The following is a 22,736-nucleotide window of genomic DNA, read 5'->3' on the forward strand; positions in this document are numbered from 1 at the left end:
GAGCTCCAGAAGCAAGGCTTCGAAGGAGAAGGCTCGCGCTACCACCGAGTCGCTGCCTTCTCCCGCCTCCGCTGCCCCCTCTCCGGCTATGCCGGCAGGGGTGGCAAGCACCAGCACCTGCGTTCCCTCTTCTGTCTCACCAGGGATGATGGAACAGGTAGGAGTGTTGGTAGGTTCCCAAATTTCGGCATGGGGAACACGTTTTGAGCAGATGTTCGCGCAATTATCGAACAGTCTGTCTCAAACTGGACAGTCTATCCAGGACCTCTCTAATAGGATGAGAGAGATGAGACCGTAGCAGGGCTATCTCAGGCTCCTCCCCCAGTCTCCCCTGCATCTAGCACGGGGATTCTCCAACTTCCGCCTTACGACTCCTTGCCAGCTTTCTCTATGGAGAATCCATGGAGAGTAGCGGCTTACGCTCCTTTTAAGGACGGGATGATTTCGATCCCGGAGTTTGGTACTCGAAGGATTGAGGACTTCGAGTTCTACCCTCCGGGTCTGACGCAGCCTTTCATCGGGTATGCTAGGCTGACGCCAACGGCTCTTACGAGAGAGGACAAGATCTCGAAGGAGTCAGTTCTCTACAGTAGAGATCACGCCCAGCGAGAATGGGTTCACTGCCTTGAGGATGGGAGTGTACTAACACTAGACTCCAGGCCTACAAGAGTCCCTTCACTATTTTCGCGACGGAAGAGGAGGTCTCTCTTCCGTTCGCCACGAAATTGGTGGAGAAGGCTCTTCAGGCAGTCCTCAAGGATGAACCCATCCCACAGTGAGGGAGTCGGAGTCTACTTCTCCACTCTTCCCCGCCTTCGGAGAGTTATGGGAAAACCTGCCAGCTACATTCACGCTGGGTAAACTCAAGCCGGACTGCGCCATGGACCAGTTCGGTGAGAAATTACCTAGGCTGCCGGATTCCCTAATCCAGGCAGAGTTCGATGCGCGAACTAGGTTTGGCAGGTCCCTCAACTCTCTTATCGTTACGGAAATGGCTGCCCATTTCCTACGCTAACGAACCGCTGTTCAAGATTCTGGCGAAATCACAGTTTCAGACGGTTCTGTCAGACGCTTTTGACTTCTTCCAAGCCAGGAGGAACTGCCGGAAGCATGTCCTTCAAGAGTGCACTATCAGGCATGAGCCTAATAGACTCTTGGCTGCGAGCATGTGGGGAGCGGATCTCTTCCCAGAGTCCGCAGTGAACGAAGTCCACCACGAAGCTGCTAGACTCAAACCAGAGCCTTAGAGCTAGGTGGGGTATTTCCTCTAAAGAGGAAACAGGAATCCGTTCCCACTGCTGGCAAGAAACCAAAGAAGGCTGGTAAGAGGTTCCAGCCATATAAAAAACTTCAGCATCAGCAGCAGTTTGTGCAGGCAGTCCCAGTTACCCAACAGGGACAACCTGCCACATCTAAACAGACCCAGCCTTTCCTCCTGGTGCCCCAGCAATCTCAACCTTCTACTTCCTACGCTATCTCGCCGGCCTTTAACCCTGCTTATGAGACTCAAGGCTACTCTCAACCGAGGGGTAGGGCGAGAGGTTACTTTCGTCACCGTGGCGCAGGAAGGGGCACAAGGAGTAAGCAGTTCAGAGGAGGGCGTGGTGGCCAACCCGCCCATCAGCAATGAGGCTCCCCAGGTAGGAGGGAGGCTGTTCCTCTTCCGCCACAGGTGGGGGTTCAGCAATTGGGCACAGAGCATAGTGTCCAAAGGACTAGGCTGGAGTTGGATCAAGGATCCCCCTCCAATCAAATCATTTCATCAGGTACCGTCAAAGGAATTGATAGATTACGCGGAAGAACTCCTTCAGAAAGGAGCTATTGCGAGAGTCAAACATCTAAAATTTCAAGGGCGCTTATTCAGCGTGCCAAAGAAAGGCTCAACAAAAAGAAGGGTAATCTTAGACTTGTCAAAGCTAAACTCTTTCATTCGCTGCGACAAGTTCAAGATGCTTACCCTCTCTCAAGTAAGGACCCTACTTCCGCGTGGAGCCGTCACATGCTCCATCGATCTTACAGACGCATACTATCATATCCCTATAGCCAGGCACTTCCGCCCATTCCTAGGATTCAGGCTAGGAAATCAGACATTCTCATTCAAAGTGATGCCCTTCGGTCTGAATATAGCCCCCAGGGTATTCACAAAGATAGCAGAAGTGGTTGTACAACAATTGAGAGCTCAGGGAATCATGGTAGCGGCATACCTCGACGATTGGTTGATCTGGGCATCAACAGTCGAGGAATGTCTCGAAGCTACCAAAAAGGTAGTTCACTTTCTGGAACATCTGGGGTTCCAGATAAACAAAACGAAATCCAGACTTACTCCGGAATCTCATTTTCAGTGGCTAGGAATCCAATGGGATTTGTCTTCCCACAATCTATCAATTCCAGTGGCCAAACGGAAGGAAATAGCAAATCTGTCAGGCAATTCCTCAAATGCAAACAGACATCAAGAAGAAACCAGGAGAGAATCCTAGGGTCTCTTCAGTTTGCTTCGGTGACAGATATCCTTCTGAAAGCAAGGCTGAAAGATATAAATCAAATTTGGCGGTCAAGAGCAAACTCCAAATATCGAGACAAGTTGTCAGTAATTCCACAGATCCTCCGCAACCAACTACGGCCTTGGTCAAAAGTAAAGACTTAGCCAAGAAGGTACCCCTTCAATTTCCCCTCCCAGTGTTAACCATTCACACGGATGCTTCCCTGTCCGGGTGGGGAGGATACTCTCAGTTCAAACAGGTTCAGGGGACTTGGTCAGTTCAATTTCGCCAGCTCCACATAAACGTGTTGGAAGCAATGGCAGTATTTCTTACTCTGAAGAGACTGCTTCCCCCGAAGAAGTCTCATCTAAGGCTAGTTTTGGACAGTGCAGTAGTAGTTCACTGCATCAACAGAGGAGGGTCAAATCCAAGCATGTGAACCATGTCATGATAGCCATCTTTGCATTAGCAAACAAACACAAATGGCATCTGTCTGCCACTCACCTGGCAGGAGTAAGAAATGTGATAGCAGACGCCCTGTCCCGGTCAGTTCCTCTGGAATCAGATGGTCTCTGGACGTCGGGTCATTCCAGTGGGTAAGCCGGAGAGTCCCAGGTCTCCAAGTGGATCTCTTCGCCTCACAAGCGAACCACAAGCTCCCTTGCTATGTGGCCCCCAACCTGGACCCTCTGGCTTATGCCACGGACGCCCTGTCGTTGGATTGGAATCAGTGGAGGAGAATTTATGTTTTTCCTCCAGTGAATCTTCTCTTGAAGGTCCTGGACAAACTAAGGTCTTTCAAAGGGATAGTAGCTCTGATTGCACCGGATTGGCCCAAGAGCAACTGGTATCCTCTTCTTTTGGAATTGGGTCTCCGACCTCAACGGATCCCCAATCCCAAACTGTCACAATCAGTACAAATGAGGACTGTGTTCGCTTCCTCAAGAACTCTCCAAGACCCCTAACTTTATGGACTTCATGAAGTTTGCGGCTAATAAAGATGCTGACATTGATCCACAGAACATTCTCTTCCTAGAATCAGATAAGAGAGAGTCGACCATTAGACAATATGACTCAGCTGTTATTTAAAAAAAATTAGCATCTTTCCTGAGAGAATCGAACACCACAACCATGACAGTTAATTTGGCTATATCCTTTTTCAGATCCTTGTTTGAAAAAGGTTTAGCAGCTAGCACGATTACCACTCACAAATCGGCTTTGAAGAAAATCTTTCAAGTAGGTTTTCAGATAGATTGACTGAATCTTATTTCACATCTATCCCTAAAGCCTGTGCTAGACTTAGACCTTCTCAGAGGCCTACTACAGTTTCATGGTTCTTAAATGATGTCCTCAAACTAGCTTCAGATACTGACAACTCATCTTGTACGTTCATTATGCTCCTGAGGAAGACATTATTCTTACTAAGCCTAGCCTCAGGAGCTAGAATTTCAGAACTGTCGGCTCTATCCAGGGATGCGGGTCATGTGGAATTCCTCCCATCAGAGAAGTTCTACTTGCTCCGGATCGTAGCTTTTTAGCCAAAATGAAGATCCTCTTGCAAGGTGGGCTCCTTGGAAGGTTATCCCACTTCCACAGGATCCTTCTCTCTGCCCAGTATCAACTCTTAGAGCCTTTCTTTCTCGTACTTCTTCTAGATCCTCAGGTGCTCTCTTTATGAGAGAAAAAGGTGGTACTTTATCAGTTAAAGGCATTAGACAGCAAATCCTTTACTTCATTAAACAAGCCAACCCTGAGTCATTCCCAAAAGCACATGATATCAGGGGAGTAGCCACCTCAATTAATTATTTCCAACATATGAACTTTGAGGATCTTAGGAAGTATACTGGATGGAAATCCCCGACAGTCTTTAAACGGCATTATTTAAAGTCCTTGGAATCTTTAAAGTTTTCAGCAGTAGCAGCGGGAAACATAGTTTCCCCTGATACTGTTTAGTAGTTGTAGTATTGATCCAGGTCTCCTTTCTACCTACTTCAACCAACATGCCTCAACCTATCGTCAGGCTACTCAACATCATAGCCTTAGCCGTTGTATCATATAGTGGATTGTCCCTTATTTTTTTGCTAGGGACAACCACCCTTGTACTGATATGTACTCCAGTGTTCCTACCCTTATTTTTATGCTAGGGTAGGACACAATATGTTTGTATATTCACCATTTTGTGTTTGTGATGATCTTCAGTTACAATGTGTTTGTATATATTTGGAATTAATTGTATTAATGATGGATTTGAGTGTACCTATCCTTATTTTTATGCTAGGGTAGGACACATGTATGTATATATTTTGTAATTATATATTCTAATTAAGTAAATCCCAAATTTACCTTATTTTACATGCATATCTGTAATTTTATTTATTTACCATTTAAGTACTTTAAGTTTACTAACATTCTGTTATTTATTATTATAATAAGTTAGTTTAAGTGCTTAATTTGTATGCTGTATTTGATTTACTTATATTATATCCATCATTTTAAACTGTTTTTCATTATTTCCTTTTCCATCTTGTCTGTTTCTCTGGTACTCTTTCATAGGCCGACACGAGCTGAGCCCAGAAAAGGGATTTTGACGAAGGAAAAATCTATTTCTGGGTGATTGGCTCGTGTCGCCCTATGAAACCCCCCCTTTTTTATGGTTTGTTTTCCCCCCCTTGCAGGACAAGATGTATTTATGTTTTAATTAAGGATGACCGCTAGGGGCGCTGCTGTCCGTGGCGTCCTCTAGTAGTAGTAGTAGAAGCTGCATCGCCCGTTGGTATCAGCTCTCTCTTGGGGGGATTCTGGTAGGGAAGTTCTAATTGGTGTTTGGCTCGTGGTAGTGTTCCACACTCGCCCCTATATCATACCGACACTTCTTTTTAAGAGTGAGCGAGTCAGTTTTACTGACATTTTCTTAATTTTGTTTTTCTCTGGTAATTTTAGGCTAATTTTACCTAGAAAGAATGATATTAAGGATACTTTCATAGGGCGACACGAGCCAATCACCCAGAAATAGATTTTTCCTTCGTCAAAATCCCTTTTTTCTTCTGAGACTCAGATTTAAGTGAAGCATTTACATCTTGTTAGCAAAGCTAATGACATTAAGTACAACCTCTACCTCATTAGCTTTTAAGAGCTATATATCTCATACGTCCATTTTGCATTCGACCTACTGGTATTGTGATCATTCATCATTTCTCATGGCGCAAGAGAAATTTTTGGAAAATTGCAAATTTAGGCAGTACCTTGAAAATTTTAATTACTGGCATGGTATTGAGGAAGAAAGCATAGGATTCCCTCCTATTGTCCGAACCTTCACCTGATAGTGAAGGATCGAAGTGACATAATAATCTGGTTGTTTTTTGTTATGGTACTGTGCCCAGGGCAAGGGCAAATTGTAGTCCTTGTGAGCAATTGGAATCATCCTTGCTACAAGGCACCCCCTTAAGTAGAGGCGACCCTTGGCTTTACTGCCGCGCCACTACAGGTTAAGTTGAGCACCAACCAGAGGCAGTCTCTACTACAAGCTCTCTTAACTAACAAGGAACAACAAGCATTGTTTCAATGCTAGCAATTTATCTATTTCTAATTCATTAAATGACTTAACATTTTAGAGTAGAGTATGTCTATTTATCCCATCTCCTGTCAATGTGGGAGTCAGCTATGTAATTACTAGGTAAGTTGCGTAATTAAAAATTATGTTTTAGTAATTACATGATCAGAGCCCTCCCTCCTCCCCGCTGATGGACATAAGCATAAACGGAATGAGCTAATTGGCTGTGTTGTTCCTAACCTTCTCGCTAGGGGGAGCGAGACTGTGTCACCTACACACTTATCGGTGTCGCTACCGCGAATTTTGAATCTATACTGCTGCGAATAAGAGAAACTATAGCTATGTAATTACTGGGTAAGTATAATTAAAACTTTGTTTGTTCTGATACGAATACAAACCATTGGTCCTTTACAATAGGAATTGGAATGTAACTTGCGGCAGCTGGAACCGGTCGTAAGCTTCGAACAAGGGAGTTCGGTAGTTAACTGCTTGTCCGACAGTCCGCGCACCGCACAACTGGGAGGTGAAGATCCACTTTGCCTTCGGCCGCGCTGGTTGACAGACGTGTTCTCCCCCTCTCTATGCCCGCCTTTCGTCGTATGCTTTGTGTCTCTCAAACTTGGTTTGCTTTGTGTTGTGTGTTAAAATACCGTAAGTACGTGTGCTTTTGTATTTTATTATTTTTGTGATTATGGATTCCCGTGAGCTGGAGATTTCCCCACGCCCCCCCATCAGCTGCAGAGTTTGCCCTGGTGTGGAGGGCCGCAAGTGTGAGGCCTTCCGCTCCTTCCCCGAAGTGAATCCTCATGATTTGTGTGCTAGGTGCCGAGGGCGCGAATGCTCTCGCCCCGAGCCTTGTGATTTATGCATATCTTGGTCGGAGGAGCAGTGGGTGCGATATGAGGGTAGGAGGAAGCAACGTAAGCCTGCCATGAAGTCCTCGGAAGGTTCTCCGGCGACTCCCTTGGTCAGAGATACGTCGTCTTCCTTCCTGCCGCCATCTCAGCTCCCACGTATGGCTCCTTCCCCTTCGGGGGGCGTTTCTCGTTCCTTCTCTTCGCCCAATCCGTCGAGCGTGGAGGAGGGGGCGAGGTATCCCGACATCCAACTGTACTCGGGGTCTTCTGTTCGTTCAGGGTGGGACTTGTCCCCCCCCCGGGCGAGGGGGAACCCCTCCTGCTAACCCGACCTTTGCCTCCTCAGGTGCTCCTGCTGCGGGCGACGACCTCGGCCAGGTATGGTTCTCGCTGAGCCTCCAGGGGACACCGAGCGTTCGGGGGCTGTTGCATCACCTGGCGGGTGCTGCTTCGGTCACTCATGGACTGGTGACCACCACCACTGTCTCGACCCCGGGGTATGCTGCCCCTCCTCTCCTTGTGTACACCCAGCATGTGACTATGGTGACACCCTCAGCTGCGGTGCAGGCCCCGATTGCTGGTTTCTCGAGGAGGGTCGTGTCTCCTCCGCCCGGGTTCGCCGCTCTCGCCTCATCCCCCGACTTTCGGTGCCCCAAGAGTTCGCCCCTGGACCTTCCACCCGTACCCAGGATGTCGCTGACCACTGTCCCGCCTCCTGCTGTACCTGCCGTTCCTACCGCTCCTGCCGTGCCTGGACCAGCCCCTGCCAACGTCGTTCCTGCCCGTGGTGTTGCTGCCCCAGTCGCGGGTCCTTCCGGACAGGTGCAGCTGGGCCCTGTTGCTTCGGCAATAGCCCCGGCTCCGTCCTGGATGGAGGACCTGACGTCTTTCCTGAGGAAGCTGATGAAGAAGAAGAGGAAGAGGAGGAAGGTGTTGTCATCTTCGTCGTCTTCGTCGTCGCCTGCTGCCGCCTCTTCCCCTTCGACTTCCAAGGCTTCACAGCCGAGGAAGAAGAAGGCTGCCTCCTCCCCCCCTAAGAAGTCTCCTTTGGGAACTTCTAAGGGCCCATCTCACTCCGGTGGGACTGGGGGTACTTCCGCTGGTCCTCCCGCTCCTTCGGGAGCGGGGCCCGTCTCTCCTTCCACAAGGAAGAAGAAGACGGGGACCAGAGGGGTACCGGCTAACACCAGTACTTCCTCATCTGGTGCTAGGGGTTCTGCTGCTACACCAGGTTCCGGCTCGGCCTCTCGTTCACGAGAGGTACCGAGTGTATGGTCACCTGCGGGTGACCGTATAGCCAAGGCTCAGGCTTCCGAGTTCGTTAGGTGCCAGGACCGAGGTACGGAGCGGAAGACTGGCGAGGGTCGCTCAGGTGACTCCCGCCAGGCCAGCGATCACTCTCATAGCGATCCGCAGGTGACCAGGGTTGACGCGACGGTCCCAGACCGGCTGCGGGCTGAGGCTAGGAAGAGGTCCCCTCAGTTGCAGGAACCAGCCTCGGCTGGTTCCAGCGGCTCAACGCGCCGTGAGGACAGGCACCGCTCCCACCGTGACAGTGGTCTCTGCAGGTCCCCTGACCGCCGCTCCCACCGGGACCGGGTGGGTAGGGGGACCAGCAGCAGCTCCTCTGACGCACGGGACTGAAGCCGCTGTTCTCGGTCCAGCCGCTCTCCCCAGGAGAGCAGCGCGACCAAGCCTGCAGCTCGATCGCCACTGCAGGTTGGCGATCGCCTGCAGCCCCCCAAGCACGCCGGTTCTGCCGGTGGGCGAGGGGGGAGCGTCAGGTCTTCCTCTCCGATCCCTTCAACTTCCTCGGGTTACGCCGGGAAGAGCGAGGCGATCCGCAGTGATTGTTAGGAGCGCGCTCCTCACGGTCCCACCACGACACCCTACGAAAGGCACGGTCTTAGGACCGACCAGGTCGTAAGCGCAGGTGGCAGGAGGAGACCAGGAGGGGTCTGTCGCTGTTCCTCCTTCCGAAGGAGGAGGGTCTCGAGAGGCGTTCTTGTTGGAGGGACTTGACGGTCCTACTCCTCAAGACACAGTCACTCCTGAGATCCAGAGGTTGTTTGCAGAGGTTATTGCACTGATTCGTCAGGACAACGACCTCGGGGAAGGATCGCCGCTCCCACCTTCTGAGCCTACGTCCTGGCTCGAGTCGTTCTGGGGTCCTAAGAAGGAACCAAAGACGACGGTGGGTCTGCCGCGATCAGCTCTGGCTGACTCGGTGCTGGGCCAGGTGGACTCTCTTGTCTCCGGACAGGAGGGTTCGCTAAGGTCCAGCAGGTCTTCCTCCGCCTCTACTGCGACAGAGGAGATTTTACGTGCCTTCGGAGGATCCTATACCGCCCAAACAGGTTAACCCGGAGCTAGCTAGGCTAACTCTGGGGGTGTCTCTGCCGCAGCTCCTGTCGGAGAACTTATGGTTCTCGCAGCAAGAGGCACTTGCACTGGAATCCACCGCCATGGCAGCATTCCAGGCAGTCTCCTGGTTAGACCTGTGGTCCCTCACGGAGTCTAAGGTCGCAGCCACCTCGGGAAATATCACTCCCGAAGGTGACCCAGCTTTCGGGAGACTGTGCCAGTCTGGAGGTAGACCCATCTCCTACCTAGCCCACCAGACGGCAAACATGTCGGCCAACCTGGTACTTTGGCGTAGGGACGCAGTCCTCACCCAAGTGACCAGGGCGGCTGGGCGTGAGGCGGCATTGGGCTTCGCAATGGACCGGTGCGGAGTTCCTCCTCTCTCTTCCCAGGAGAGATGGTGGACGCTGCAGTGGAATGACGGCGCACTGATGACAGTGACTGTCTAGTCCACCAGGCAGTCTCGAAGGCATCTGGGCAGCCTCGAACGACTGCGGCCAAGCCCAAGAGCTTGGTGAGCGCTTCCTCTGTGGCTAAGACGATTGCATCGTCGAAGCCCAAGGGAAAGACTCTGCCTTCGACTTCTTCCAGGGCCGGTCACCATCAGCCCTCCTTCCCACGAGGGGGAGCTGGGAAGAAGTCGAAGAGAGGCGGGAAACGCTAGGGACGGCGTTCCCCCTCACCTGCTGCTGGAAGTTGGGGGGGGTGCCTGGCGAGCCATTGGGCAACATGGCAGCGATACGGAGCGGAGACCTGGATAGTAGACATCCTTCGGGAGGGGTATCTACTACCCTTCGAGTCTCGGCCACCCCTCACCTCCAACCCGGTCCACCTTCAGACCTACGTACCTGGAACATCAAAGGACATAGCCCTTCGGCAGGAATCCAAGCCATGCTGAGCAAGGGAGCTGTGGAGATCGTCAGGGATTGTTCACCGGGCTTCTACAGCCGTCTTTTCCTGGTGGAGAAGTCTTCGGGGGGCTGGCACCTGGTGATAGATCTCTCTCCCCTGAACCGATTCGTTCGCCAATCTTGGTTCACGATGGAGACGGCACGTTCTGTGCTCGACTCCATCAGGGAGAACGACTTCATGCTTTCAGTGGACTTGAAGGACGCGTATTTCCAGATACCCGTCCATCAATCCTCCAGGAAGTACCTCCGCTTCATCCTCGACGGGATGGTGTACCAATTCAGGGCACTTTGCTTCGGTCTCTCAACCGCCCCACAGGTGTTCACGCGAGTGTTCACTTTGGTGTCTGGTTGGGCCCACTCATCAGGGATACGTCTTCTGAGGTATCTCGACGACTGGTTGGTTCTGGCGAGTTCACAGTTTCTACAGGACAGGGATCGACTTCTCGAGTTCTGCCACAATCTGGGGATCGTGGTGAACTTCGAGAAGTCTGATCTTGAGCCCAAGCAGAGGATGAAGTACCTGGGTATGCTGATCGACACAGTAGCAGGGCGAGTCTTCCCCGCAGACTCGCGGATCAGCAGATTCAGGGAGGCAGCCTACCAGTTCCTGTCTTGGCAAGAACAGTCAGCTCAGCAGTGGCAAGTCGTGATCAGTCACCTGTTGTCACTCGAGAAGTTAGTCCCTCACGGCGTCTTCACCTGTGGTCTCTCCAGTGGAGACTAAAGGAGAGTTGGTCACAAGCAAGAGACTCACAGTACTTCCCCGTGTCCTCACGGAGGAGGTGAGGCAGGACCTAGCCTGGTGGCTGGACGACAGGAACCTCTTAAGAGAAGTGCCTCTCCGCACTCCCCCCCTGGAGATGTTGCTGTTTTCGGACACGTCAACCGAGGGATGGGGCACGCACCTGGAGGAGTTGCTGGCTGCAGGAGTGTGGGATCGTCACGACAAGCACCTTCACATCAACATCCTGGCGCTCAAGGCAGCGTTCCTCGCTCTCCAAGAGTTCCAGGACCGCTTGGTGGGACACTTGGTGGTGTTGATGTGCGACAACACCACAGTAGTGGCATACATCAACAAACAGGGGGGCCTAGTGTCCCTCCCGTTGCACCAGTTGACGTTGCAGGTGCTCGAGTGGGCCGTGGCCCACTCAGTAGAGCTGTCAGTCCGCTACATTCCAGGCAAGAGGAATGTAGCAGCAGACAAGCTCAGTCGTCGGGATCAGGTGATAGGGACCGAATGGTCCCTACACCCAGACGTGGCGGAAAGGCTCTTCAACCTGTGGGGGCGTCCAGTAGTGGATCTGTTCGCCACCTGGCACAATAGAAAACTTCAGGTTGTCTTCTCGGCTGTGTCGGACCCATGGGCAGCTGCAGAGGATGCTCTTCAACACCCGTGGGACAACCTCTTCGCATACGCCTTTCCCCCATTCTGCCTGATTCGCAAGGTGATTAGCTGAGTGCTGGTCACCCCGAATCTCCGGATGATCCTGGTGGCTCCCAAATGGCCTCAGGCCATTTGGGAGCTTACCCAGGGAACTCAGGCCCCCGGGGTGGGACGTGACTCTCGTCCTTAGGAGTCTGACTCGAAGTCCCTTGGAGGGACTCTGAGAGTCTTCAGACAGGGATCTGACCCTCAAGACCCTCTTCTTGCTGGCCCTGGCATCAGCGAAGAGAGTAGGGGAACTGCATGGTCTTTCCTTCAACGTTAAGCATTCCAGGGGATGGGGATCTGTGATGCTCGATTTCGTCCTGAACTTCGTAGTGAAGACTCAGAATCCTTTGGTCCCTGACGACCGGTTGGAGTCTTTCACAATCCCCTCCCTAATGGACTTCACCGACAACGATGCGGATGAGATGCTGCTCTGTCCTGTGAGGGCGCTCCGGCGCTATCTGAAGAGAACTCGGCACCTCAGGCCTGAGTGTCGACGCCTCTTCGTTAGCACCGAGGTGACCAAGAAAGAAGTATCCAAGAACACACTTTCTTTCTGGCTGCGTGAGGTGATCAGGAGGGCGTACGAAGCTGATGGTAGCGACGACATCCGTACCCTTCATCCGAGAGCCCACAAAGTCAGAAGTATTGGTCCCTTCCCTTGCGTTCCGTGGCGCAGGTCTTGAAGGCAAGGGTCTGGTCCAACCAGACCACCTTCACCTCTTCTACCTTCGGGATATAACCCACAGGTCCTTGGACACTTTTTTCTTGGGACCCGTGGTGGCTGCTCAACACGTGTAGCTTACCCAGCACCCGAGCGAACAGAACAGCATCGCATCCTTGTGTGACTGCATGGATGGATGAGTGAATGAGAGTGTGACTGGCCTTCTCTTCCCCATCTTTTTCTCTCTCTCTACCTGTGGGCAGAGGTACGTGGTTGTCACTACGCTGGAACAGGAGGCGATGCAGGTAAGCTACTCGACCGAGCCCCATCCTATCCCTTTCATTAGGGATAGGAGCGATTATCCACCACTTCCCCCGACAAGGGGGCGGAAGAGACAAACCCATGACTTCATATTGCCTCTTGCAATAGGAACAAGTTCTTGCTTGCTAGTTTTAAGAGGTACGCTTGCCTCCCTCTTATTACTTGGGTCGAGAGGTCTGACCATTGATCCTGCGGTACATACCCCGATCATTGGGCAGAGGCTAGGTTCCCTCCCTCTGCTCTTACGACCAGGGAGGGAACCAAGATTGGACGAACACCAGTCTGTTCTTGAGACTCAGATTCCACCCACCAAGAAGTGAGTCTTCCTATTGTAAAGGACCGATGGTTTATATTCGTATAGGAACAAATAACAATTTGTTGAAAATTGTATTTTTCCTAACTATAGAAACCTGAGGTCCTTTACACATAGTCCCACCTCATGCCACCCCTCACTCTGTTTTTTCCTGGGCCTAAAGCAAAGTGGGATCTTCACCTCCCTCGCGCGGTGCGCGGACTGTCGAACAAGCAGTTAATTACCAAACTCCCTTGTTCGAAGCTTACGACCGGTTCCAGCTGCCGCAAGTTACATTCCAATTCCTATTGTAAAGAACCTCAGGTTTGTATAGTTAGGAAAAATACAATTTTATACATTCAACTTCCCTGCCAGATATATACTTAGCTATAGACTCCGTCGTCTCCGACAGAATTTCAAATTTCGCGGCACACGCTACCGGTAGGTCAGGTGATCTACCGCCCTGCCCTGGGTGGCAGGACTAGGAACCATTCCCGTTTTCTAATCAGAATTCTTCTGTCGCCCGGACCATCAACATTGTTGTTGGTTCCTCTCGATTAGTTTTTCTTTTTTCACCGGCAATTGATCTTCTTGACCGACTTTTGGTGACGTATCTGGATTGTTGGATTGGCATACGCTTTTGTGGACTGTTTTGTGGACTTGATTTTGGATTTTTCTTTAAAAATGTCTGACTCTGGAATGGTTGTGAGACGTTATGTGAATGTAGGCTGTAAGGTGAGGTTGCCGAAAGCTTCGGTAGACCCTCACACTGTATGCAAGGGTTGCAGGGAGTATGAATGTTCTTTCACTAATACTTGCAAGGAATGTGAGAATTTGAGTGAGAATGAATGGAAGAATCTAACTAATTATTTGAAAAAGTTAGAGAGAGAAAGAGTGAGGAAGGCTTCTTATAGAAGTTTAAGTAGTTCGAGATCTAATGAACTAATTCCTAGCTTGGGATCTTCCCCAAGGGTAAGTATTTGCTATTTTTTTTCTTCCTCCTTCCATTGCAGCCCCTTCTCCTATTGCAGAACCTGTAGATTCAGCGAAAGAACTTGCGGATCTAAAAGCAGCCTTCAAGTTGATGGAAAACAAAATGGCTGCCCTGCAAGGTAAGGCTAGTGGATTTTTCAGGTGGACAGTGATATGAGTGTCCCCAGTGTAGTGGAGGGGGCATCTGGTCGGCTCGGCTCCGCAACGCTCCTAGGTCTAGACCTCTTCCAAGCTCACATGCCCAGAGGAGAAGGAATGTTGGAAACCGAAAGGAGGTTGTGGAGAATCCCCACCGATCAGGTGTCCCTTCGGCGGTTTCTGTGACAACCCCAGACTGCCAAGGATCGCTATTGCAGAAAAGCGTCCTGCGTGAGTGTTTTTCTTCGTCGGGATCTTCATCTCCGAGACGTGATTGGAGGGATTCAGATCGCTCTCGACCACTCAAGAGGAGTTGGAAGGCTCCGACGATTGACTTGAGCCCAGAAAACTTCCCTGAGGAGTCTCCTTCGGGAGTTAAGAAGGCAAGAAGAGCCATTCTGTCATCCAGAGTTAGAAGGAGTCAGGAGGTGGAGGCTATGGACTCCTCCCCTCCTCCTTCCCCTCCTCCCGAAGAGGATAAAGAGGAGGTTACGAAGAGGTTCATGATGGCTATGCAAGAGCAGATTTCGTCTTTTTGTAGGAGGGTCATTTCAAAGGAGCCTTTCCCTAGAAAAGGAAAGACACTTCCCTTCCTATCAAAAGATCCTCCAGACGTATGGAGGTATCTGCCGCCAGGATCGATGCTCCTACTCGAGGTGAGGCTTCCTGTACGAACGTGGATGAACCGATCAGACGTCTGGCACCGGCCAGGAGTGAGGAGTCACCCAGGAGGCAGGAGCCAAGAGCCAGGAGTGAGGAGTCACCCAGGAGGCAGGAGCCAAGAGCCAGGAGTGTGGAGTCATCCAGGCAGGAGGCAGGAGCCAGGAGGCAAGAGCCAGGAGGCAAGAGGCAGGAGTCAGGAGTCAGGAGTCAGGAGGCAGGAGTCAGGAGTCAGGAGGCAGGAGTCAGGAGGCAGGAGCCAGGAGTCCGGAGCCAGGAGGCACCGGAGTCCGGAGCCAGGAGGCAGGAGTCCGGAGGTCAGGAGGCAGGAGCCAGGAGGCAGGAGTCAAGGAGGCAGAGTCAAGAGCCAGGAGGCAGGAGTCGGAGACTCATTCCTGGAATTTATGACTCTTCTCCAAATAGAAGCTCCTCTCCTTCAGATCGTAGGAGGTCTTGGAAGGACTCTCCCTCCAAACGAGAGCTTTCTCCTTCGTCTGATCGAGGTTTGGACGATTTGTCTGATGACGAACCTCCTGCAAATGAGGGACTCTCGAATTATAAGGTCTTAGCCTCATTGTTACTGCAAGAGTTTGGAGACTCTCTTAGTCCGGCAGCTCCTCCTTCTCCTCGTTCTCTCTTTTCGAGCTCGGCTACGGCAAAATCTTCGGCCTTTCTGAAAATGAAGCCTGCAATTTCTATGAAGAAGGCCTTCCATTCCTTAGATTCTTGGATGGACAAGAAGAAAGAGTTGGGAAAGACTGTATTCTGCACGCCTCCTTCCAAACTCCATGGAAAGAGAGGTATTTGGTATGGGACAGGAGAGACTATGGGTCTTTCTCTTCCTGCCTCGGCAGATGCGGACTTTTCCAATTTAGTGGAGGCCTCTAGACGTCACTCTTTAGGATCGGTCAGATCGACGTGGAGCATTTCGGAGTTGAACCACTTTCTAAAGGGACTTTTTGTCACTTTAGAGGTGTTCAATTTTCTGGATTGGTCACTCGGAGTTCTGGCCAACAAATCTGAAGATCCGGAGTTTCTTAAAAACTCAGAGATTCTCCATAGCGTCCTGTCTTGCATGGACAAGGCAGTACAGGACGGTTCGGGAGAAGTGGCTTCCCTTTTTGGTGCTGGTCTTCTGAAAAAGAGATCAGTATATGGATCCCTATTATCAAAAGGGGTTTCTCCGAGCCAGAGGACTGCTTTATTGTTCGCCCCTCTGTCGGATCATCTGTTTCCTTCTCAGTTAGTGAAGGATATATCTCGCTCGCTAACTGAGAAGGCGACACAGGACCTACTGGTACAAACGTCCAAGAAAGGACGCCCTGTAGTGTCGACGATTAAGAAGGACTCTCGTCCTCCTCAGCAGCCCTTTCGTGGAGGTGCAGCGGCTCGTCCCCCTGCCAGAAAGAAGAGCTCTGACAAGAGAGGAAGGTCTTCCTTCAGACCTTTCAAGAAATCTAAATGACTTGTTGCTCCTTCAAGCACCAGTGGGCGCCAGACTCCTGAACTTTGCAGGAGTATGGGCAAAAAGGGGAGCCGACCCTTGTCAGTCTCGGTCCTAAAGAAAGGATACGTAATCCCCTTCGAGGACAGTCCTCCCCTAACATCTACGCCTCTGGGAACTGTCAGCGAGGTACAGAGACCCTGTAATGAGAAAGACTCTCCTTCAAATGGTGGAACAAATGTGGGAAAAGGAGGCCATCGAACTTGTGCAGGATCCACACTCCCCGGGATTTTACAATCGCCTTTTTCTAGTACCAAAGGCATCGGGGGGGGGTGGAGACCAGTACTGGACGTAAGCGCTCTGAATCGCTTTGTTCAGAAAAAGAAGTTCCGTATGGAACCGTGCGCCTCAGTAATGTCGGCTCTTCGTCCAGGAGATTGGATGGTCTCTCTGGACTTGCAAGATGCGTATTTCCACGTTCCCATTCACCATTTGTCAAAGAAATATCTTCGGTTTGTAATAGGAGACAAGATTTTTCAATTCAGGGCTCTGTGCTTCGTCTGTCTACAGCTCCGCAGGTATTCACCAACCTGATGGCGAATGTGGCAAGATGGCTTCACCTAGAGGGAATAAACATCTCCCTCTACTTAGACGACTGGCTGATCAGGGCCAAGTCGGAGATTCAGTGCTTGGAGGACTTATCAGTAACAACAAAACATGATAGAATCGCTGGGATTACTCGTGAACCTCGAGAAGTCGCAGCTGATCCCCAGCCAGAACTTGGTCTATCTGGGGATTCAGATGGATTCTCGGGGTTTTCGAGTATTTCCTTCGCGAGAAAGAATCACTCGAGGTTTGTCGAAAATCTCGAGCTTCTTAGAGAGAAAGAGCAGTTCAGCGAGGGATTATCTGAGCCTTTTAGGGACCCTGTCCTCACTAGAAAAGTTCTTCTCTCTGGGGAGGCTTCACCTTCGCCCTCTTCAGTTTTTCCTGAAAGGGGTGTGGAGTTGGAAGACGGGACAACTCTCGGACATCTTCCCGCTTCCACAAGAGATAAAAGATCACTTGAAGTGGTGGATCCTTCCTCTTCAAAAGAACGAAGGCGTATCGCTTGCCCTGCAGAACCCAGACCAAGTGTTATATTCCGACGCTTCGGAGTCGGGATGGGGAGCGACGCTAGGAGCAAGGGAGGTGTCAGGCACCTGGACAAAGGAACAGGTGTCCTGGCACATCAATTGCAAGGAACTAGTGGCCATACACCTAGCCTTAAAGTTCTTCGAAGAGATAGTCAGAGGCGGGGTGATACAGATAAACTCGGACAACACCACGGCTCTGGCTTACATACGCAAGCAAGGAGGCACGCACTCTTTCTCCCTCTTTGTTAACAAAACACCTGTTAACCTGGACAGAAGAAAGAGGCATAACTCTCCTCACAAGATTTGTGCAAGGGATAAAGAATGTGAGAGCGGACAGACTGAGCAGGAGGAATCAGGTCCTCCCCACAGAATGGACTCTACACGAAGAAGTGTGTCGAAGTCTTTGGTCCCTGTGGGGGAGACCTCACATAGACCTGTTTGCGACGTTCCTCTCCAAAAGATTAGAGATCTTTTGCTCTTCTAGTAGAAGATCCGAGAGCCTTCGCAATAGACGCGTTTCTTCTGGATTGGTCGGGTGTGGACGCCTACGCCTTTCCCCCGTTCAAGATCCTGGGGAAGTGCTCAGGAAGTTCGTAGCTTCAAAGAGCACGAAGTTGACACTAATAGCCCCATTTTGGCCAGCCCAAGAATGGTTCACGGAGGTACTGGAGTGGATAGTGGACTTCCCCAGATCTCTTCCAAACAGACCAGATCTACTCAGACAACCCCACTTCGAGAGGTTTCATCACAACCTCCCAGGTCTCGCTCTGACTGCCTTTCGACTATCGAAAGACTTGTCAGAGCGAGGGGCTTTTCTCGCAAGGCTGCGGGCTCTATCGCTAGAGCCCGCAGATCTTCGACAAGAAGAGTATACCAATCGAAGTGGGAAGTCTTTAGGAGGTGGTGTAAGAGTCAGAAGCTGTCCTCCTCCAGTACCTCTATAGTTAATATTGCCGATTTCCTCCTCTTTCTGAGAGAGGAATCACACCTGTCTGTCTCAACAATAAAGGGATACAGAAGCATGCTGTCTTCAGTATTTAGAAATCGAGGGCTGGAAGATTGCGGACACAAAGATCTACACGATTTAATTAGATCCTTTGAAACTTCAAAAGCAGCAACTCCTCGAACACCTAGTTGGAATCTGGACGTGGTCCTGAAATTCCTTTCCTTGGATAAATTCGAGCCTTTACATCTGGCTTCCTTCCGCGACGTCACTAGGAAATGCTTATTTCTGTTGTCTCTCGCTCCAGCCAAGAGGACGATCGAATTGCACGCTCTGGATTCCACAGTGGGGTTCAAAGGAGATGCTGCTATCTGCTCGTTCCAGACAATGTTTCTGGCGAAGAACGAAAACCCGTCAAAACCTTGGCCCAGAGGCTTTGAAGTAAAAGGTCTATCTGACCTCGTAGGCAGAGAGACAGAGAGGTCTCTCTGTCCAGTGAGAGCTCTTAAATTTTATTTAGAGAGGAAGAGACAGATGGGAGCTTGTCAACAAGGTCTTTGGTGTGCTGTGAAGAACCCCAAAAGACTCATGTCCAAAAACGCCTTGGCCTTCTTTGTGAGAAGCGTAATTACGGACGCACACAGAATCTGCTCGGAGGAATCCTTCGGTCTTCTAAAGGTTAAGACCCATGAGGTGAGAGCAGTAGCAACGTCCTTGGCGTTCCAAAAGAATATGTCTCTTAAAAATATTGAGACTACTTATTGGAGGTGCAATTCAGTATTTGCATCTCATTACCTGAAGGATGTGAGAGTGACTTATGAGAAGTGCTTCTCTCTAGGTCCATTTGTATCAGCAGATGCAGTGCTGGGTCTTGGAGCAAAGACTGATCCTTAAAATAATTTGATTTTATCGTACATAAACCCTCTTGTCAGATATGTGCTTGGTTTTCTATTAGCAAGCTCACGGATGTCGCACGGGCGCATAGTGTCATTGCTGGTAGGGGATCAATGGTATGTATGGCTAGTCGGCGGGGAGGTACAAAATTTTTTTTTGTATATTTTTGTATAAATGAACGTGTAATTATGTTTCGAGTTTTTGGTTGTTTGTAAGGAGTTCGGGGATAACTCCTTGCAATCTTAGAACTAACAAGGATGTTAGGATCAGGTGATCGGGATCGGTGTTGTGCTCCTTGAACAAGGTGTATTGTCATGTTAGTGGAACAGCACCCAATGACAAAGGCCTTTAGGCTCTGCCGAGTAAGTGGATAAGACCCCATTGGCAGACCCACAAGAACTCTTAGCCATAGATCAATATCTCGCTGAGGCTCTTGAGGCTAAGCAGACTCCAAGGCAGTAGCCGCGAAGTCTTCAGCCTAATAAGGTAGGAACCAAGGTTTATTAATACCTACAACATATGTTGTTTACCTGTCTATTTCAGTAGTTAGCTGTCTCTTACCCACCACCAATGGGTGCTAATCAGCTAAGTATATATCTGGCAGGGAAGTTGAATGTATAAAAATGATATTGTCATGTTACAATAAAGTTTTATACATACTTACCTGACAGATATATACGATTAATGGCCCACCCAGCCTCCCCGCAGGAGACAGGTGGAAGAGAAGAATTCTGATTAGAAAACGGGAATGGTTCCTAGTCCTGCCACCCAGGGCAGGGCGGTAGATCACCTGACCTACCGGTAGCGTGTGCCGCGAAATTTGAAATTCTGTCGGAGACGACGGAGTCTATAGCTAAGTATATATCTGTCAGGTAAGTATGTATAAAACTTTATTGTAACATGACAATATCATTTTTCGACAAATTGCTATTTTATTATAAAAACATCATTTTTAAGAATAGTGTAGCCTTGTATCCCAGGAAAAATTCAGTGTGTTTTGAATTTGGTATATTTCATGTTTTTTATATTTTATTTTTATTTAGTCAGAACTGCTAAAATAAATGTACTCTTAAGTTTATGCATACTGTACTTATTTTCAGACTCAAGCAAAGCAGGAGGCCCTTTCAAGTTTGCAGACATCTGAAATGAGCAGGCGCAGCATGTCCAAACAACTGCAGACCACCCAACAGGAGTTGGCCAGACTTGGTAAATCTAACAAGCATTTGTCTGACCGAGTCAAAGAACTTACCTCTGAATGTCAGATACTACGTAAGGTGTGTTCTATTTTTTTTAGTTTTGTTCATATGTCACCTTTAACTTTAAAGTGTGACAGCATATTGTCAAGTGGTATATATGTATATTGGCAGGTTAGAAATATGAACTCTCTGTGTAGTGAAAGCAACTTAGGAAGTATGTATTAGGTTATAATACAGGGTCTCTTGTTGCCAGTGGTAAAAGTTTTAGACCCAGCTCCCCCTTACAAATTTGTGTTTTACTTTCAGATTAGAGCATGGTTAGCTCTAAAGTGTCATTATGAAAGATGCAAATTTGATGAATCTATACTACTGACAGACCTATAATTTTCACCTGAAAGAGACTGCTTGCTTGATAAGTTAGTACAAAAGCCTCAGTGCCCAATTGAGGACTGTCTGCCAAAGCCTTATTACTGTAGTTTTCTGGCCCAATGAAACATGGGAGTTGATAGAAAAGTATAAAGATCTAAAGAGGGAAATAAAGTGACCATATTTGTTGACAGTATACAGGCTTTTCTGGGCTCAGCTCGTGTCGGCCTATGAAAGGATCCTTAATATCATTCTTTCTAGGCAAAATTAATCTAAATCTTACCAGAGAAAAACAAAATTAAGAAAATGTCAGTAAAACTGACTCGCTCACTCTATAAAAGAAGTGTCGGTATGAGAATAGGGGCGAGTGGGAACACTACCACTAGTCATTCACCATTTAGACCTTCCAATCCAAAATCCCCACTAGCGAGAGCTGATACTAACGGGTGATGCGGCCGCTACTACTACTACTAAGGACGCCACGGACAGCAGCGCCCCTAGCGGTCATCCTTAATATTTAGCAGTACGCGTTGGACGCATTTTTTCATGTGTGCCTATTTCTTGGATTTATCTCCACTTATTTACCATGGAACGTGCTGCCATCGCATCGGCTAAGTTAAGTGCCTCATAAGTAGTATTTTACTCTATTTTAGTCTTCCAGGAACCAGTATTTTCCTTCTAATAGGTCTATTACGGTTTCCCCCCGGTCGGCTAGTGGCGGCGCCATGCTGCCTCATGTCTAGAATTCCCGGTCTTCCATACTGGGACTTCTTGTACTTATGGGCTTACTATATCACGTTCATCGTTTTTACATCGTATTTTTAGCTAGGTTAGCCCGTCTACCATCCTCTTAGTTTGGTATTTAGGGCTATTCTGTATTCTGGCCCAGCATCCCAGCTCTTGCTCTTCATCGGCTATCGCTGGCTCCGAGTAGTCCTCTGTTCCTCGGAACAGTTTGCCTCCTCCTGGGCTTCTTTTTCTTTTACTAAAAGTGTCTTTTCCACCTATTTATGATGTAGATTCTTTTTTAGGGTGTTTAGGCTAGCCTAGGTGCATGTCCCATGTATTGGTACAGCCTGGTTCACGTGGCCCTCCCACGGTTGTGTTACTATCGCGGCTTAGGCCACTGGCGGCCACGTGTTCCACCGCACCTACCCTTCCCCTTCCCTCCCTACAGGTATAGGGGAGGGGTCTGGTGGACCCCTTGGTTGCTATGACAACCTCAGTAGCCTTCCTCCCTCCTTCTCTGAGGAGGCCAGGGGTTCTTCCCAGCTGGGGTTTAGGGCGACCACGTGTTTCGGGTACCGGGTCTCCGAGCGGGTAGTTGTTGAGACGGGGAGGAGTAGGCCACCCCCCCCCTCTCTCTCTCCCGCCGCGTCACGACCGGAAACCCCCCCCCCCCCATTGCTCAGTCCCCCACTTTACCCCACTGTAACGAACGGAGCCTCCGCTGCAGCCGGGGCCCCTTTGGTTTATAGTTCGTCTGGCGGGGTGGTCACTACTAGTGGTCACTACTAGTGGTCTATTGCTTGCCTACTATATCCTGCCTTTTTCCCGCTACCAGAGGGGGAGCTTGCTTCTTACCCGGGCACTTCTAGTAAGCGGGGAAAAGATTTATATATATATTTCGTTATAAATATAAGGATATACCCTAATTTTACGGTGAATTTTAGTATTATCTAACTGTGTGTATACCATCTCCGTCGTTCTCCGTCGTGGTTTCATAGCTCACCACCACACCTGGTTGGATATTTTCTCTTGTCTCCGGCGTAGCCTTAGACAACAACCACCTTGTTACCACACGTATTATGGCGGGGCTCTGGTTTAATCTAACTTTCACGCTCCGGCATGCAGCGGAGCAATTGTTAGGCTGTAAGTGTTCTCCTGATACTTATGTATCTTTCCACTTACAGGCTACCAACTGTCAGGTCCTGGGGTGTAATGCGACGCTGTACGACCCCTGCGCCCACGATGAGTGCAGGACTCACGCCCCGTGTGCCACGACCTACAACGCCATGATCGTCTGGCACCCAGAAGCCTGCACCATCTGCTATGACCTGGTCAGTCAGCTGGTGGGAGGGGTAAGTCGATTTAGACT

General features: G+C 49.8%; 1 protein-coding gene across 6 annotated transcripts in view; it reads left to right on the forward strand.

Moving 5' to 3' along the window:
• The window catches only part of LOC135204199 (uncharacterized), an 89,993-nt gene that overhangs the window by 26,132 nt on the left and 41,125 nt on the right, over positions 1 to 22,736 (forward strand). For all 6 annotated transcript variants that reach the window (XM_064234290.1, XM_064234286.1, XM_064234289.1 and 3 more), the window contains exon 4: positions 20,177 to 20,350. In XM_064234290.1, coding sequence (XP_064090360.1) covers positions 20,177 to 20,350 — 174 coding nt within the window. The remainder of the gene's footprint in view (positions 1 to 20,176; positions 20,351 to 22,736) is intronic.

This window comes from Macrobrachium nipponense, chromosome 44 (genome assembly GCF_015104395.2).
Source record: "Macrobrachium nipponense isolate FS-2020 chromosome 44, ASM1510439v2, whole genome shotgun sequence".
Lineage (NCBI taxonomy): Eukaryota > Metazoa > Arthropoda > Malacostraca > Decapoda > Palaemonidae > Macrobrachium > Macrobrachium nipponense.